General features: G+C 49.6%; 1 protein-coding gene, 1 long non-coding RNA gene and 1 pseudogene across 7 annotated transcripts in view; 1 reads left to right on the plus strand and 2 right to left on the minus strand.

The window, feature by feature from the left end:
• Nucleotides 1–5,287: 5,287 nt before the first annotated feature.
• LOC101703891 (uncharacterized) lies at nt 5,288–8,260 on the minus strand. The gene is made up of 2 exons (XR_015440588.1): nt 7,626–8,260; nt 5,288–7,351 (listed from the first exon to the last, which is right to left on the minus strand). It is a non-coding gene; the product is annotated as an uncharacterized LOC101703891 (long non-coding RNA).
• Nucleotides 8,261–9,544: 1,284 nt separating this feature from the next.
• Nucleotides 9,545–18,672, plus strand: part of Afap1l2 (actin filament associated protein 1 like 2) — a 176,378-nt gene continuing 167,250 nt past the window's right edge. For 5 of the 6 annotated variants that reach the window (XM_087185660.1, XM_087185661.1, XM_021253394.2 and 2 more), the window contains exon 1: nt 9,545–9,680. In XM_087185660.1, the coding sequence (XP_087041786.1) occupies nt 9,665–9,680 (16 nt within the window). In that variant the 5' untranslated portion in view covers nt 9,545–9,664. Of the gene's footprint in view, nt 9,681–10,005; nt 10,147–18,672 lie in introns of those variants that run through there. The other variant, XM_087185664.1, reaches the window with a different exon arrangement.
• LOC147825745 (U4 spliceosomal RNA) lies at nt 18,020–18,151 on the minus strand (annotated as a pseudogene).

Genomic DNA, 18,672 nt, shown 5'->3' on the forward strand with positions numbered 1-18,672 from the left:
TTACGACCAACGTCAAGGGCACTGAGTTTGATTCTGCGCTGGAAGGACTAATGACTTCCCAAGCCCTTAGCTCTTTCCTCACCCTGATCACCCACTCCCTCCCACAACAGAGCATGTTACTACATAAAGACACTCACGTCATTTGTGTGCTTTATCCTGTAGAACCCTTGCAACATGTTTCTGAAGGAAGGGTCTTTATTAGCCACGTGTTTGTTTCATTTGTAACACGTGTCGTAAGCAGTGCGCTCCAGTCTGAGGACCCATCTGAATCAAGACAGGATCCCTGCTCAGGAAAGCCTTCCTCATCGCTTCTCCAGACTGTCTCACTCTGCCAGCAGTGTGGTGGTGCACACCTGTAACCCCAGCAGTCAAGAGGCTGAGGCAAGAAGATCGCCACAAGTTCAAGGCCGGTCTGAACTACAAAGCGAGACTCTCTCAGAAACCCAAATAAAACTGCCCTGCTTTTACACCCCACCTGGGAAGAGGCCCACTTGATGACTAGACAACAAATGTTTTTCCCCCAATACTGGGAATTGATCCCAGTATCCTGTCAGTAAATCAATAAGTTCCCCAGGTATGCACCACTGTGCTGAGTTTAGACCACAGATCCTAACAGATCACCACTTTCCAGCTGTTTGAAGCCACAATAGTTGTGTGAGATAGGATATGAATCCAGGGGCAGATCCAAGAGCAGTTCCACAGAGGAACACACTTGTGACTTAGGCATCTGAATTTTCAAGTTGCCATGTCTTTACAGGCCAACAGGCTTCTCTTCTTGTGTAAAGCAAACTGCTCCACAAATGCATTAATGAAAAATGACGAGTGTTTCTTGCTGTCTGGGACTTACTGGTTCTTAGCCCTGGACTCCCCTCCCCCAACCCCTCTGCTTTGAGATCTTCCATAAATGTTATTTGAATTAGACCAAAGATTCTACTGAAGCAACAAAGCAGGATCCCTGGACACTGTGCAAGTATAGTGGCCTGGTTTCAAATGTCCTGTCCTGCTAGGGGTTCCTCTGTGAAAGACTGCTATTTGTATTCTCTCAGTTGTTTTGCCAGAAGAAACTGGGTACCTGAGACTGTTTCCAGCCGGAAGTTAGGAAGCTGCATTACAGTGATTCCTCTCTGTCTCTTTCTCCTTTCCTTTCTTTCCCCACAAGGATTTTGATCATGAAAGAAAAATAAATATAACAGAAGCAAGCTCCTGAGAATGCAGTGTTCACTGTACTCTGAGACTAGTTATGACTCCAGGTTGCAGGATGAATGCTCCTTGAAGATTTTGTTCCAGAATTTTTCAGCATGAAATTTTGTAGACAATGTATTATGGGCCCCATAAGAAGTCAAAGTAACGTGCAGCCAGAACATGAGCAGAGAGAGGAAAACAACATTTCCTCGGGTTGACTGGCTGTGGGAGGAAGGACTGCTCCTCAAACTGTGTGGCACTATCACCTGGTAGCTTGTTGGAAGCACAGAGGCTCTGTCCAGCCCCAGACCTACTATGTTTTAACATGTTCCTGTGTGATTCCTACACAAGCTGAAGTTTGAGAAGCATTGACAGTAGACTATTTCTTGTCTCCCCTTTGAAACCATAAATCCCTTCAGGGCTTTATGCAATTTATTACCCAACACAACACCTGGCTCCATACTGAGCTAACAGGAGGGTACACAGTGGTGGGTAGATGGATGGCAGCTGGGTGACTGTGTGGCACTAATGATTTCCAGTACATGGCACCTAGTAGGACTCTTGCCAATAGGGTGATTGCAGCTGAAACAGCTGGTAGCCTGTTTGCTCTGCCACGGGAGGCCTGTGGTTCTTACTATTGGTGGAGGATTTGCTTGCCTCAGCAATCTTAATTATTGCATCTAATGTCTGCTGTGAAACTTATGCATCAGACACTGAGCCAAACGCAGCATGTACTGTCTCATGTAATGCTTGCAACACCCTCTGAGGAGAGTTAATTTTATTCCCATTTGATTGATGGGGAAACGGAGGCACCAAAAGGTTAGATTCTGCTGGAAAGAGGCAGAGGGAAGATTCTAATCTAAACTCAGAGTGTGTAATGCAGTGTTTCTCAACTTTTCCCCATTTATTGCCTCCTCTCAGGAGCCTTTTCGACATTTGTTGCAATTGTTCTCCCATAAATTTTAATGCCACAAATATACTGTAAATCTATTTATATACTCTCTATATATACACACGTTTATATAATGTCTATATAATGTAAGATTTCTTTTCACCCTCCTCCAAGATCCTAATATTATGCCCTTGGGGGCACACGCACTTCCAACAGGAATGGCTGGTTCATTCATTCACGAATGATTTGTCGGTACTCGTAAGTCTGGACTTTGGTGATGGTGAGGAGCCTAGTGTCTGGGGCTCTAGAAAGGCTGCCCTTGAGAAGAACAAAGTGGGGGCCCTGGGCAGATTTCGCAGCATTTCCCACCAGGGAGGGGTAGGACCGTGGTTTCCCCTCAGTGTGGAAGCTGGGAGGCAGCAGCCCTGGCGTGCACCCCTGGCTCTGCCATGATCTGCCCTTGTGGCTCTGGAAAGTCATTCCAGCTCTCAGCACGTTACCAGCCTTGAAAATGAGAGGTGCTGTCTTCAGTGGTACTTGAAAAACATGCACATGCTGGGAGTCCACAGGCAGCGGGGGTGAGCAGCAGGCAGCACACAGGCACAGCAGCATCTTGGGATGGGGTCAGACAGGCACAAGGCACCCTCTGCTCTGCTCCCTTCGGCCACGGGGCTGCTTGGGAAGCCTCCTCATGCCGATCTTCTTTTTATTGAACACTAGTCAAATCTTGTTTTTGGAGCAACGGATACATAAGTGTCTTCCCCTATTTCTACCCTTTACTCTTATTGAAGCCTTTAGAGAACAGGTGATTTAAAATTTCACCCCATCACAGTCCAACTATGGGAAAAGGAGTCCAGAAGGAGCCCACCTAAAAGCTAGAAGAAGCAGGAGCCGGGCCCACAGACCAGGAGGGTGGTTTCTAAAACCCAGGAGCGCAACCGCACCAAAGGGGATAGGACAAGAGCTGAGCTCTTTCGGCCCGGCGTGTCCCTCAGGCAGCCCCGAGAGGCCTCAGTGAGCTGAGCTGGCTGGCAGTGGGCACTCAGGGAAGCCCCACTACAGAGAAGCGCGTGAGTCAGTGTGAAGGCTGCAGGCTTGTGGCAGGTCTGTGGGCCAACAGCTGACCATAAACCCAACCACCAGAGCTTTGCCAGCCCCACTGGCTACCCAGGGGCCTATAGGGAGTTTCTGCACACACACTCCTACAGACTACTTAGAGGTCTGTGACCTAACAAGATGGTCTTTATGTTTGTTCTGTCATTAGAAGAGAAATGAATCTTGACTAAGTGTTACTTTTCCATCCTTCATTCCTTCAAGCAGTTGTTGGAAGACATGAGGAGGAGGCAGGCACTTGGCTTGGCTCTGGGACTGTGCCCAGATGAGGAAGAGTGTGCCAGAGGGCACAGGCTGTGCTGATGAGGAAGCACTTGCAGCTGCCAGGCATGAAGGAAGGGTTCCTCTCAGGTCCCCGTGTCGGGGGCTCTGGGGAACCTGTGGAGCTGCCAGTTCCTGTCTGCCTGCTTTTCTGCCTTGGCCTCCTAAGTCAGGGGAAAAAATCAAGGAAATGAATCCCACATGGAGACCCTGGCAACTGCTCACGATGAGCAGTTGATGTGAGGAGCATATCCACCCCTTCATCCCTCTTGAAAAAGGATGGCCTGGCTCTGAGGAGAGGCTGGTGGAGAAACATGCTTGCTGGGATACTGCATCAGGGCTCTGAGGCATGCAGCTCTGGATTCCAGGTAACATCCGATTACCTGGTTGGATTCACCTTTGGTTCCAAGTCTCCAAACAACCCTGAAATATTCTGTACCTGTGGATTGGAAATCACAGCAGGGGACAGGAGGCAAAGGTCCTGGGGGTTGGGCAGGGATAAGTGCTAGGCAAAGACAGAAGGGACACAGTAAAAGAAGAGACAGGGTCAAATGGGTCCTCCAGTCCTGGTTCTTTGAGGTGTCTCCATACTGATTTCCACAGTGCTTGCAACAGTCTGCACTCCCACCAGCAATGGAGAAGGGTTCCTTTCTCCCCACAGCCCCGTCAGCATTTGTTATTGGTTGATTTCTTGATAGCAGCCATTCTTTCTGGGGTGAGGTGGAATCTCAGTGTTGTTTTCATCTGCATCTCTCGAATGACCAGTGATGCTGAATGCTTTTTCATATATTTGTTTGCTGCTTTTACTTCTTTGTCTGAGAAATGTCTGTTCATTTCAGATGCCCATTTTTGAATTGGGTCTTTGAATTTGGGGGGTCTGATTTTTTTAAGTTCTTTATATATTCTAGATAGTAGTCCTTTGTCTGAGGTACAGCTGCTAAAAATTTTTTCCCATATTGTAGGTTCAATTGACCCAGCTATTCCCCTTCTGGGTATCTTCCCCAAAGAATTAAAAGAATCATACCACAGAGCTATATGTGCACCCATGTTCATAGCGGCACAGTTTGTAATAGCTAAACCTTGGAAGCAGCCCAAGTGCCCATCAACTGGAAACTGGATAAAGAAAATGTGGGTTTTTTATAAAATGGAGTACTACTCAGCCATAAAGACTGAAAACCTAGAGTCATTTATAGCTAAATGGATGCATATCAAGGCCATACTCTTAAGTGAAATAAATAGGACACACATGTGTAAATACCGAATAGTTTCACTAGTGTGAGAAACTGATAGTGTAAACAAGGGTTAAAATGATTAAAATGAATAACTGATAATTTGAAATAGGAAAAAAGGTCCAAAGACGAAGGAGTGAAGGGAGGGGAAGGGGAAAGGAAAAGAGGGAAAGGAAAAACTATGAGAAAAGAAAAAAAAAAAGGAAATGAAATCTGTGTAAATAGGGAAAGGTAGAGGGGGTGAAGGGCGCACAAGTAATGGGGAAAAAATAAGAACCAAGACACATCATGTACAGGTACAAACACCCAATGATAAATGTAAACGAATTGTATACCTAAAATGTACCAATAGAAGAACTAAAAAAAAAAAAAAAGAGACAGGAGAAGGATGCCTAATCCTGGGGGATTTGTCCTTTTGCTCCCCAGCCCCAGCGCCCTGGGAGGTGGAGACTCTTATTACCTAAGAGCTGCTTAGCTGTCTGTGGGATTCATGACCTCAGAAGGAAAGGGAGGGGGTCCGAGTAGCCCTTCCTCCTGCTCACCCCACCCCATGCCCAGCCAGACCTGCCATTGTTCCTTATAAATTACCTCATTCAGTTAAACCAGCTCATTCAGCTATAAAACATTTATAATTTTTATTTTTTCTTTTCACAGAAACCCCAAGAGAATAAACATGGAATAGTCAATTACTTATTCATTCAACACTATGATTGGCCACCTACTGTGTGCCGGGTGCCATAGCAACACAGTGACAGGGATTAAGGCAATACAATTGGGAGGGCTATCCTGGGAGGAGGGCAGCCTGCCAGAAGAGCCAGAGGTCAGGACTGTGCCAAGTGGGGGTGAGGATGACTGGGGAGAGGACATCCCTCAGAGGGGTGGCTTGGAGCTGGAGGTAAAAGAATGAGTAGGGGTAGACAGCACCCAGTCCTCATCTGCTCAGCTGCAGAAGCCCCCTTGTGTTTGAAGAAACATCTCTGCTGGTGGGAACTGGTTTAGGAATTACTGCAGTACCCCCTTATCTGAAGTTTCACTTTTTGCAGTATCCCCCAGTCAACCATAGCTTAAAAAATATAAGATGGAAAACTCCAGAAATAAGTAACTCATAAGGTTTAATTTCATGCCACCCAGAGTAGTGTGATGAAACCTTGTGCTATCCCACTGTGTCCCACCCAGGATGTGTGCCCTTTGTCCAGTGTATCCACGATGTATATGCTACCTTCCTGTTACCCAGAGATCACTTGGTAGCTGGCTTGATCACCTGATGTAATGCTGTGGATCACAGTGCTTATATAGGGTTTGGTACTGTCCATGGTTTCAGGGACTCACGGGGTGTCTTGAGACCCAATCCCCTGCAGATAAAGGAGTACTGTACCAAACAACAGGTCTTTCTGGCCTTCAGCTCTCTTGCTTAGGACAAATTCATTAACACACCCAGAGAGCCTGGGGTACCATTAGCCCCCAGCTGAGTTTGGTGGGAACCCCCAAACCTAGACTCCAGTTTGGCTTGAGGCCTGTCTGCATCAGAAGAGCTCATTTCTGATGGGGGTCTGTCTGGGGTGGGCTCCATAGTAGAGTGTTGAGAACAAATTGAAAACCAGATCACCTGATTCTGAATTTGAATTTGAATGTGAGTGACCCTTTGGTAGAAGTTGTAAAGCCACCAAAGTCAGGGGTGACACTGTGCTGTGCTGGGGAAGAGGTGGGAAGCAGTGTTAAACTAACGGACCTAAAATTCCTGCTGATTTTTTCTCACAGTACTCGGGATTGAATCTATGGCCTTGTACCTGCTGGGCACTCTACTGCTGAGTCACACACCTCCACCCCTTTAATTTGATTTTGAGATGGGCTCTTGCTAAGATGCCCAAGCTGGCCTGGAACTTCCAGTCTTGCCTCAGCCTTCCAAGTAGCTAGGATTATAAAGGTATGCACCACCATGCAAGGCCTACTGGTTTTAAATAGTGTTGTTTCAGTTTTATTCTTGAAAAGAGTGATGGCTTTCAGTTTTAAATTCACTCTGTGTACATTTCTGATTGGTTTTTGTTTGTCTAGAAAGGATTGGGGGAAGAAGTAATTAAAGAGGCTGGAGCTGGTGGGGGAAAGAGGGATGAGACAGGCAGGAGAGATACCAAGGAGCTGCCCCTGGCTGCAGGCATGGGCTGTGGTTTCAAGAAGGGGTTAAGGCAATGACTACTGGAGGACTTACTGAGGGACAGGCCTGTCAAGTGACAGCCGTGGGAAAGCCGGAACCAAGGGGGGCTGATATACCACAGGATTTGGAATCAGGAAACTCAAATTTTTATTTTTTGAGTCCTCACTCTGAAAGAGAGATAGCTTAACTTTGAGACTCTGGGCGAGTCCCCTAACTTTTTTGTGTCCTCATTTGTAGAGTGGAGACGCTAACCTTCGGCTCTTAGCACTAGGCTGCCCTCATCCCCTCATGGGAGGGCCCAGGCCCCTCTGGGTGGGGACCAGACCTTGTGACCTTGCTCTGCTAGGCCCAGAGCTGGCGTATGGCCACGGGTGACCAGAGACTTGAGAATTCTCTCCAAGATTTGAGCTGCACAGCCAGATTCGTGAGAATTTGAGAGGAAACTGGGGCCCCTGGTAACAGTCTCCAGATGCTGTAGACTAGGAAGTGGCACCGGGCGGGTTCATGCTGGCCCCTTGCCCCCTGAGGAAAGGAAGAACAGAAGGAAGAGAGAAAACGCGAAAGGGCAAGAGCAGCTGTGTTCGCCATGGTCCAGGTCCAACCTGCAGCAGCGTACGGCACAGTTCCGGACCCCAGTTCCCTGAGACATCGGCCTTCTTGCCACAACCTCTGTGTTCTTTGGTTGTAACAACTGTCCCCAGCCAGGCCTCCCCGGAAGAGTGCCTGTCCTATGTGGATAACCCCGAGAGCTCTCCCTCCCTGGAGGTGCCACGGGCCCTGCACTTGTCCCCCGAACCTGCTGTCACTTCTGACTCGGGGCCGCTCGTCTCTTCATTGGGCTTCATTCACAGCAGCCCCATGGCAGCAGGACCTTTGTGCACTTCACGCTTTCTCTGCCATACCTGGTGACACCTGGCACGGAAGAGAGCCCCGGCGACTCGGTGGGTGACACTGTCCATTGCTGAAAATGCCAGGTCAACCTCAGCAGCTCTTCCCCCTCCCTCACACCCTGTGCTCAGCTTTCTCTTTCCCATCTTGCATCCCACTGCTCCGACTTCTCCCCGGGCCTTCTGTATTCCACCTTGGAGGGATTCCTGGGGATCCCTAGTGTCCCACCCTCTCCGGTGCTGCCCACTCCCCGCCGCTCCCAGCTCAGCAGTCTCGTGCCTGCCTCTCCAGCCTCTCCTCCTTCACACCTGGTTTCTGCCTTTTGGCTTCAGGAACAGAACTGGCTGGCCTCGAAGTGCTTTACCTCCCAGCCTCCGTCCCTGCTCTGCTCCTTTCTGCCTGGAAGCCTGCGCTCATGCCACCTCTCCTGTCACCTCCCCAGCTCTAACTCACCCAGGCCAGCACCTCTTCCTAGAGTCCCTAGGCTTCTCCAGGCTGGCTCACCTGTCTTCCCAGCACCTTTGTGCTTCCCTCTTATCAGAGGACCCACCTGTCTGTGTGCTCTGAGAGATGGTAACAAGTGGCCGGGCACTTCCCATGGGCACCGAGAAAGTGTGGCGAATGCACACCTGGAAGCAGACAGCCCTGGATATAATGCCTGCTCTGCTCTGTTCCAGCTGTATCACATGGGCGAATCTTTTACCTCTTTTGGCCTCCATTTCTCCAACTGTACCATAGGGATAACAGTAATACCCACTTCACAGGGTTACTGGGAAAATTAAAGGCAGGGTGTGTGAGCCCTCAGCACACCACCTAACTGCCTGAGAGGGCTACATCCGTGTTAGCTGCTTGTGACTAAGAAAAGTATTTCTGCAGACTGCCAGGGCAGGTCTCCAAGCGTCAGAGCTAAAGCTGCTGTCCCACGAAAGAATTAGGAAGTCTCTAAGAAAACAACAAATCTTCCTTAAGTATGTTTTTTTCTAGGAAGATGGAAATTGTGTCCAGAAACCAGGTACACAGCACAAACCATTTTTTAAAAAGTGAAAACCCAAACATTTTAAAGCAAAATATGGATCTCTGTGAGGGGCAGATCAGATGAGGATCTGATTGGTAAAAGGCAGGAGAGGTCAAGGCTGGAAGTCTGCCGCTCGGTGGGGGCCCACAGGGCAGAATCAGGGTAGGTCTGAACTTTATGGAATCGGGGCCACCTCTCCAGGGCGGCCAGGTGCTCTCAGATTGGATGAGGTGGCCCTAGACGTTTTCAGCCCTTCTCAGAAGGGCCTGGGCCCCAGAAACCCGGGAGCAGGTGGAAGGCAGCAAGTCCTGACTTGTGTGCGTTCGATCAGCAGCCGCCCAAAGCCGACCCAGGCGGGTGGGAGCCATCCGCAGAGGACCCAGAGCAGGCGCAGGCGAGGACTCCGCTGCCCCACCCCAGCCCTTAAGGCGCGCGTTGAGGGAGCCCAAGGACGGCAGCCCGCAGGCATGGGGGTCAAGCAGGAGGCGCTCTCCGCTCGCCTCCACTTCGGGCCTCGGACCTCAGTCTCCTCCTCCCGGCAGTGGGCTTTCGGCCCCGCGGTTGGGCGAACCGAGCTCACGGGCGCACCGGCGCCAGCTCCCCTGCGGGCCGCCCCCAGGGTTTGGAAACTGCTCGGCCCCGTTCCCTCCCGCCGCCCTCGGGGCCCGGACCTGAAGGCAGAGCGAGGCGGCCGCGGTGAGCTGCCGAGTCCCGGGTGCGCCGGGACTGCAGCGCCGACGTCCGCGCCGACGGGCCGCGGAGTCCCCCGGAGGGGGCGGACCGGGTCCGAGGGCCGGGCGCGGGGTGGCCCGGGAGGGCCGGCCGCGAGCGTGACCTCACGGGGAGGGGCCAGCGCGGCGGGCGGCGCGGAGCAGAGCGCGGAGGGCGCGGCGCAGGGCGAGCGGAGCGGCGGGAGCGCAGGCGAGGCCCCGATGGAGCGGTACAAAGGTGAGGGCGCGGCGGGCACCCCGCGACCCACGGCCCCGCCCGCTTCTGCGCGGGGAGGGGGGACGGGCTGGTCCCGGGGCTGGAGCGCACGGAGCCGGCTGCCCCCCACCCGGGACCTGGATCCCAGAGGACGCGCCCGCGACAGCGTGGCTGGGCAGTTGGGCTCCGAGGTGCTGGCCGCGGCCCAGGCCTTTGATCTTCGCGTCCCTGAGTGAGGGTCGCGCGAGGCTTTCCACCTGTAGGGCAGAGCGTGAGCGCCCGGCCCCCCGCCGCTCTTAATCTCCTGCGGAGAAAAAGCTGTCTCCAGCCCGGGAGGCCCTGAGTAGGGAGCGACAAGTTGGGTCCGCTCGCTCGCGGACAGCCAGGGTGGTGGGCTTCGCGCAGACCCCCGAAAGAGCCAAGGCTGGTGGGGTGGCTCTGTGCTGCATCCCGCCCGGGTCGCCCCTCCCGACGTCCGGCAGCTTGGGTGAGCGTTTCTCCCTAGCCCTCTCCGCTTCCGCACCCCCGAGCCGGGTGGGGTGTGGGGGTCGGAGGCTGGGTGGGGTGCCCAGCAGGTGGAGCGCAGGCTCAGCCCAGTGCGCAGCTGGCCGAGTCTTGTCCTGGCCAAACCCCGGTGGGCGGGCCGGCCCGGTGCCCGGATAGCACCCGTTTTCGGAGTCTGGGGCACGGTGTCTAGTAAGCCTCTTTTTAAAAAGGCATTCAGAGAGCTGCCCTTTAAGCTGGACACCACGGGCGTCCCAATCCCGCCTTTCCTTTGGAAAAACCTCTTGTGCCGTCTTGGGCTGGCCTGGCCAAAATTGTGAGGAAACACTGCTTCTATGTGTGCTTTCCCTTGGGAGAGGGGAATAATAAGGGAGAAAGATCAGATTCTCAAGGAATCAGTACCTCTAGGGTTGAAAGGACCTTCTGGGACCGGCTTTAGTTCCCTGAACGGTGGTTTCTTTTGGCTTTTTTTTTTTTTTTCTCACCTGGGTCGTTTGGTTTACTGGTCAGGGCTGAGGAGCCAAATCCTAGCTAGGGCTTCACCTGTGAAGGCAGAGCCTAGGCCAGCAGCAGGTGCTGGCTGAAGTGGGGAGGTGGGCAGCAGGGTTTGATTAATTGGCAACCTTTGATTTCTTTCTATGATGCCTCCCTGGAGCCTCTCATATTTCTAACTGGGTGGGGTTTTTATGCTGATTCTGCTGGGATCACCAAGTGGCCGTACTCTCTCTCCTCCAAAATGGCAGTGTTGGGCCCCTCCACTCTTGACAGGAGCCCTCTCAGGGAATTCAGACCTTGTGCTGACAGGCAGCATTGGCCTTTAAGGTCCTTTCAGCTCCCAGAACTGTGAAGCTGAGGTTGTTAGCCGCAGACTGAGGGGCCTAGTTGCAAACTACTTTCTGAAATTAGCAAATGATAACACCTGGGGGTCTTTTCAAATGCATTTTTTAAAAAGACAGGATCTTGCTAGGTTCTTTAGTTCAGACTGGCTTTGAACTCATTATGTAGCCCTGGCTAGCCTAGAACTCATGGCAATCCTCCAGCTTCTCTGTGTGCTGGGCTCACAGGCATGTGCCACCATGCATGGTTCAAACGCCTAATGCCTACTTATTATCAGAAGATTTTTCTGTTAGTAGTTTCTGTCTTTGGCCAGTAAAACTTATTGGTTTACCTTTCTGTCCTCTGGAGCTGAAAATCCTCCCACCCTCAGAGAGGATCAGTTAAGAGTTTCTCGCCAACTAAAGGAATTGTGTTTGTTTTGGGAAACACATGTATCTGCCTCATTATTTTGCAGTAAATCAGGCACACAGAGATAAAAGGATAAACTCGAGAATTATCTGGATTACAGAGGCTAATCCAACTCATTTTCCACTGTTTGACTCACAAGGAAAAAGTTTTTTATTTCAAGTCTCATCCTCCTAGTCTTGTTGCTGTACATTTTAATTAGGAATTTGAGGATGCCCCCCCCACCCATTCCCCAGGGATGTAGAATTCCCCTATGCTTTTGAGAAGCTGATGAGTTGTGCTCTGAAAACTCATTGAGTAGAAACTGCAAAATGAAATCTGTGGGAAAGGAAGGATCTCTGATGAATTGGTGCCACTTGACTGGAATCAGTGGTCTTTGGCTTGTCAGAGATGGGGAGCTTTTTAGTTTTTTAGATGTGAAATTGAATGGTACAGACTAGCTAGGTATAATGGTTTAAACAATAAAGTTAAGTGGAAAAGCAAGGTTTATTTTGTCTCTCAACCTATGTAAAAAATTATAAAGCACAATTCTTACGATAATGCCTCCTATGTTTTTAAATTCCCAATTTTGAGATCTCTTTCTTCCAGAAAGGTAGAACACCCACGACTGTGTTCAGATTCTCAGAGGTTTTCTCTATTTTGTAAATCTTAGGAAGTAATTGCTATGGACCGGGGATTTAGCTCAGTGGTTCCAGTGCCTACCTCGAAAGCGCAAGGTCCCGAGCTGGATCCCCAGTACCAAAAAAAAAAAAAAAAAGGAAGTAATTGCTATAGGAGGAATGGTTTTTCCATATTCCCCAGCCTGCTTGTTACCCTTTATACATTCTCCAAAATTAGGCTGTCCTTTACATTTTCTGGCCCTGGGCTGACTTCCCATTGTCCTATAGGATGTAAAGAGAGCGAACGTGTCATTGGACTGTCACCCTATGTCTCATCCAGAAAAACTTCCAGACCCTTCCCAAGCAAAATAAGGGGTGTGTAGTATGTGAGTTCTCTTTCTAGAGGGATAGGGCTTTTATGAGAGTTGCCATAAAAAGTGATGACACAGTTGCTGTGTCTTGTATATGAATCTCTTGGTGCTGTATAAGCAGTTTGACCCTTACAGATGTCCCGGATGTGGTATCACTTCCGACAGGGTGCCTTGAAAAGGTTCCCATCCTTGGGTGTTTACATGTTTATGGCTCTCCTAAGAGCATCCTGTATTCCTGTACATGAGTCCATTGGCTGAACTTGCCTCATGTGGTCAGAGATTCTAGTTCCTATTGCTCTCCCAGCTGGTGAGTGGGTCCAGGGCCAAGTGTGACTGACCTACTATCTGTGGATTGCACTTGGAACATCGTGCTGAAGCTTCCTGAAGTTGCATCACACTTGGATCCAAACAGGCCTGGTTGAAATATTCAGACTTCACTTTGGATCAGTGTAATTGGTTGATAATGCAATCCCTCTTTTTCTGTGTTCTCTAGTTTCTGAGTCTGATCCCCTGCTTCCCCCTTTTGCTCTGGGGTACTGGAGGTGGAGAGGAACTGAAGAGTCAGCCAGGCAAAAATGCTTGAAGGCTTTGCCTGGAGCTTCAGAAATCTATGGTCAGGGAAGGTCCAAGAAGGAAAAATTAAGGGAGAAGGGCAGATTGATAACCTTCACTCCACCTTCAGAACCATCTTTTTTCATGCCTACCAGCTTAAGTTTTTCCCTTATTGAGGTTCTACCCAAGGTAGTGGTTTTTAATCTTAGCTGCACATGGACTCCTCCAGGGGTTTCTAAATACAGATGAGGGTTGAGGATATGGATGCAGAGGCCTCACCCGACATTCTGATTTGTTTAGGAGTGTGGCTTGGGCATTGTAGTTTTGAAGGTTCTGCAAGGGATCCTAATAGCCACATTTGAGAACCGTATTTCCTTTAAGAAATGAAATGCCCAAACAGAAAAGAAGTGTAGTTGTCCCTTGATATCCAAGGAAGATTGGTTTCAGAATCCTCAAAGATGCTCAAGCCCTCATACAAAATGGTGTATTTGCATATAACCTATACACAACCTGCAGTTTACTTTTCATCATTCCAGATTACTTGGAATATCTAATACAGTAGAAATAGTCATTGCCCTGTGGTGTTTAAGGAATAATGACAAGAAAAAGTGTCTGTACACATTTAATACAGATGAAGCCATTGTAAGGCTAGCTATGTAGTACTGTAGGCAACAAAACATATTTTTCCCCAAGTATTTTTGAACCTTGGTTGGTTGAATCAGAGGGTGCTATGGAGTGCAGACTGTAATTACATAACCATGTTCCTCACCTGGAAAAAATAACAAATGTGGAATGAAATGGATACCTCCTTGTACTCATAGGATGTGTCCACCAAATTTTGTAACACCTGCAGAAATCAAATGTCATTTACTTTCAGCTATTGGAGGCTTTAAAAGGTATAAGAATGCTGTTTAAAAACATCTGAATCGTGATGCTTTAGAGTCAGCCCTGAGCTCAGGGTTTGCTCATTGTACTTGACCCTGAGCTCAGGGCTGACTGTGAAGCTCTTTGTGTGGGGGCCCTGGATGCCATGGCGATTTAGTGGTCTCAGACAGAGAGACTGAGAGGTCACTGTTGGTGCAGAGAGGCCCATCTGTGGGGGTTCTGCTTTGGTACCCTCCCCTCCTGAAGGGGTAGGCGATCTGGGAACTGGACTGGTTTCAGCACAGTTACAGGGCCAGGAGGGGCCAAGGAGCTTCAAAGTGGAGGAAGTTGTGCCCATTTTCTTCCAAATCCCTATAATGATGGGAAATGTTTCTCTAAAGGCTTCTGTCCTTCAGGGGAGGGAGTCTTTCCCCAAACCAAGCCAGGATGGCCTGTTCGGTCTAGAAGGAGAGCAGCCATGCACAGTGCAGAAAGCAGCAGTGCAGGAAGCCGGAGACCCGAGTGCTCCATGTCTTTGGTCAAACCCTCGAGCTCTCCAGGCCTCCGTCTCCCCATCCAGAACGCTGGGTTAGTGTTCTCCATGTGATTTTCCAAGCGCTGTTCCATGCTAGCTGCTCTGTGGTCACTGAGCAGTCTTTGGAGGGAGGATGTGTCTGGGGAGGGGAGCAACGTGAGAGAGGGAATAGGGTGGGTCACCCAGCAAGGGTCAGTTTAGGATTGTGATTCTTATAAATAAAACCAATTTCCTGTTGCGCCCGGGAGAGTTGCAGACTTGGTGGGAAAGAGAATGCCATAGGGTATGCGAGGAATTTGTCTCTCGAGGACTTGTATGAGACTGTGTCTCCAAAGATTGTTTAACCCAGAGATGTGGTCAGAAGCACAAAACATGATTCACTCCAGTTTGAGAGACAGGTCAACTGAATTTACAGCGATTAAGCCACAGTTCAAGGAGTCGGAAACAGGATCCAGTATCTTTGAGAATTGAGTTTTTAAGAGGAGAATACTTGTTCAAGAATTTATTTAGAAGGAAGGGCTCAGAGTAGTGTACTACTCATTCCTTATCAGTATTCCTTCAGCCTGGAAGGAACTAGCTGCTCACTTAAACGTTCTTCAGTCTCAGGACCAAACCCACAAGCCTTTTCTTCCACAAAGCCTCCCCTGGGTCCCCGGGTCCCCGGGTCCCCTTACTACTGTTGGTATAGCCTCATTGCCCGATACAGTGTAGATAGTCAACAGATGTGTTGCATTAATGGCACATTATCTTAGAATTATGTGTATATGTCTGTTTTGGCTGCTCAGTTGAGCCCCTTCAGAGAAGGGACTTTGTCTTTCCCTTCCAGGGGACTCTTCCAGACCCCAGTCACATAGTAGGGGCCAGGAACGTCATCAGTGAATGAATCTCAGGCCCAGAGTGCAGACTGGTGCTCTGGCCGTAAAGAGCAGACCTGGTTGAGAAAGAGCTCTCAGAGCCAATTCTGAAAGGAGCCACATGGCTGCCCTTGGCTGCCCCAACTTGAGCCTTCTTTCTGTCCTTTCCAGCCCAGGGGTGTTGCTGTCTGGTGGTACAGAGAAGGATCCTGCAGGTCTCTGCCTGTGAGTATGAGCCTGTCTGTGCCTCTGCAGCAGCTCCCCTGCCCCCCCACCCGCCCCGGCTCCCCAGGACAAAGACCTGGAGATAGCTCAGCCTGTGCTCTGGATGGGGGCCGGGGGATCATGAGCCCTGTGCCAGCCTGGGCAACTGGGGCTTCTAATCTGGCTTTTGCGACTAACTTGCTGTGTGACCTTGGGCGAGTCAATTAATCTTTCTGGTCCTTGTTTCCTCCTCTGTGCAAGTGAGGGTAATGATTACGAATCTGCCTCCTGGGATACTTGGTCGAATAGTTTGTAAGAGCTCTTTATAAATACTTAGAGAAAGGAATGTTAAACTAACCCCAGGAACCAGATACCCTAAAACATCCGTGCTGTCTGCCAGGTGCGAGTCCTTACAGCTAATCTGGGTGCCCACTACATCCAAGATGTGCTTTTCAAAGCTCTTGGGAGCTCAGAGTTGGGGCTGCCCACCCAGTTCCCAGGCACAGCACCCCGGAACCCTACTCTGCTGGCTGGAAAAGAGCTAGGCAGGGACGTGCTCACTGCACAGCCTTATCCGTGGAGCCACAGCCTGGGCTGCCTGACTTTTCTCTGATGTCTCAGATCATTTGCCTAGGAGAGACCCTTAAATTCTAACAGTAGCTTTGAGCTCTTTGCTAATTTTCTATCACTTGGCTCTCAATTTTTCCTTAGTTGCAAAACAAACTAATAAGAAATGTCATTGAGTGGAGGGAATGGAGAATGTTCCGAGACAGGGAAGAACTGGGATGGCCCTGGATGCGCTGACAACTGCAAAGACAGGATGGGCCAGGGCGCCTTGATGCCCGAACTCTGTATGGGGCTAAGTATTAGAGAGGAGCAGGGACCGGGCACCCCCCCTCCCCCCGCAGAAACCCTGCTCTTTTCTAAACAGACCCCAGAGTTCCATCTCACTTCCTCCAGGCCCTCCTAGGGACTTCCAGGGGCAGCTGCAGGCCTGGTGGAGGGTATGGAAGCTCAGCCCGAGGCAATTTCAAATCAGCCTTCTGCTGGTGATTAAACCAAGGAGTCAGCTGTCAGCTGGAGAAAGCACCCTGCTGCACCGGCAGGCAGGCCCCGGAGGTAGCTTTCACAAGTCAGAAGACCAGCTGTCCCCATTCCAGTGGGACCTTGCTAGTTTTACCCCTGAAAGTGTCGCATCCCTGGAATGCCTTTAGTCTTGGGGAAACTGACATGATGAGTTACCCTGCTCCCAAACCTCAGCTTTATTGAATGCCTCTACATTAAGAATTTGGTTTCTCTATTGCAAAAGTGAGCTAGAGGCAATCACTTAGTCTCTGACAAGAAAATGTGAAGCTAAAAGATGAGCAGATCATAAACACTAAGGATACACACCAGGATGGTGAGTGAGAGACCCCAGACTCACATGCCTACACTCTATGATTCTGTGTATATATCTTTCTGGGAAAGGCAAAACTACCTGAGGGGAAGAAATATAGATAAGCACCGTGGCCACTGGGACTGGGCTTCATGGACAAAGGGGTACGAGGGACACTTTTGGAATGAGAGAAATGTTCAATATCTTTATTGTGGTGGTGGTTACCCAGTATTTGTTGGAACTCAAGATTAGATAAGGGCTGGGGATTTAGCTCAGTGGCACTGCCCCTGCCTCAAAAGCACAAGGGCCTGAATTCGATCCCCTGTACTAGGAAAAAAAAAAAAAGATTAGGTAGCTAATAGGGCAGCCCTGTTTTGTTTTTGTTGATTTTTTTCTGTGCATAAATTACACATGAGTAAATCTGCCTTTTAAAAACTCCCTGTCAGATCCAGTGGTGCATACCTGTAATCCCAGCACTTAGGAGGCCGAGACAGGAGGATTGTGAGTTTGAGTCTAGACTGGGCTATATAGTGAGACCCTGTCTAAAAGAATCATTAAATAAAATACCCTATCACAGTGTGATGCTGCAGTATAAGATGAAAGATTCATTTACCACGAGGGTGATCATTGCAGGTTGTAAAGAAACGAAGTCTTGATGTGGTTGTGCCCATGGTGGAGCCTGGAGGTAGAGCAGAAGAGTGAAAAATTCTGGCACCAAACCAAAAGGGCCCATGCTTGACAGTATCCCAAATGCCAGAGACTTTTCCAGTAGGCACAATCATTGTGCTGGTGGAAGCTGTCCCTCCATTTAAAGACAAGGAAGAGAAATTCCCTTAAAGACCAGCAGCAGATGAACCCAAGAGAGCTGGGTTCCCACCTGGGAGCTCTGCTGCTCCTCTCACATGGATTGGCTCTGGCAGCCTTTCTGCAAGTCTTCTTGATCTTCAGTGAAGTTACTGGATTGGAATTGAGTGCCCAAGTCTGCACCATAGTTATTTCCTGATTGACTTTTTGTTGTTAGCAATGTTAGCTAGGATTGACTTTGAGACGGAAGAACCCATGAGGTATCCAAATAATGCATCTAGTGCTTTGTGATGTAAGAGGTTAGTCTTTTTGTTTACAGGCAAGAAGGAGCCTCATGAAGCAAGGACAGCATTACCAGTCCTCACTGCACCAGCTCACAGGACAGGATATGGTCTCCAAGAATGAAGGCATATCACTCTGTTGGTCCTCCTGAAATCACAAGATCTTGCTGTTTCCTTTATTTTTTTTTAAAAAAGCCCATGTCAAATTGGCCTGTTCTTCAGGTGAATTTTGGGAAAAGTTTTCACTTAGCAATAATTGTGCCTCGGATGAACCTCATTGGCCACGATACTGCCACTGCGCAAAGCTTCAGGTGACTTTTGTTGGGCTGTGCCCTGGGAACCTGGGTCTTCATTAAGTACCGTGGGTTGGAATGGCTGGCCATTGAGGACCAGGTCATGGTGAGCTGTGAAATTACACAGGTGGGTTTCACACATGCAACTCTTCTTAATCTCCACGTGTCCATGGCACTTCTCTTCCACCCGTCCTAGGATGTTTTGGAAGAATTACAGAGTAATACCTGGTACAGAATTTAGTTTCAGTTGTCTTGACATTGCTGACAGGGCAGAGGTTGGACATGTAGGAGGTGATTTTGTGCATATTTGTAGTGAGATTTCCTTGATGTAGGCTCAGGTATGACTTGAGGCTAGTCGGCCTAAGGAGGGCCAAGCCGGGGCAGCTCAGGACCCACTTTCGGTCTGAGTGCAAGAATGGAGGGCTGCCTTATGCACAGGAACAGCCAAGCATGTGTGGGTGAGGGGATCCCAGATACGTGCTTACCTGGACTGTAATCCATTGCCACCATCTCCCAGGGCTACCCAGTATGCTGG

The sequence above is a fragment of the Heterocephalus glaber genome, unplaced genomic scaffold (genome assembly GCF_053883595.1).
Source record: "Heterocephalus glaber isolate CG9 unplaced genomic scaffold, H.glaber_assembly_v1.0 deba00001497, whole genome shotgun sequence".
Taxonomy (NCBI): Eukaryota; Metazoa; Chordata; class Mammalia; order Rodentia; family Bathyergidae; genus Heterocephalus; species Heterocephalus glaber.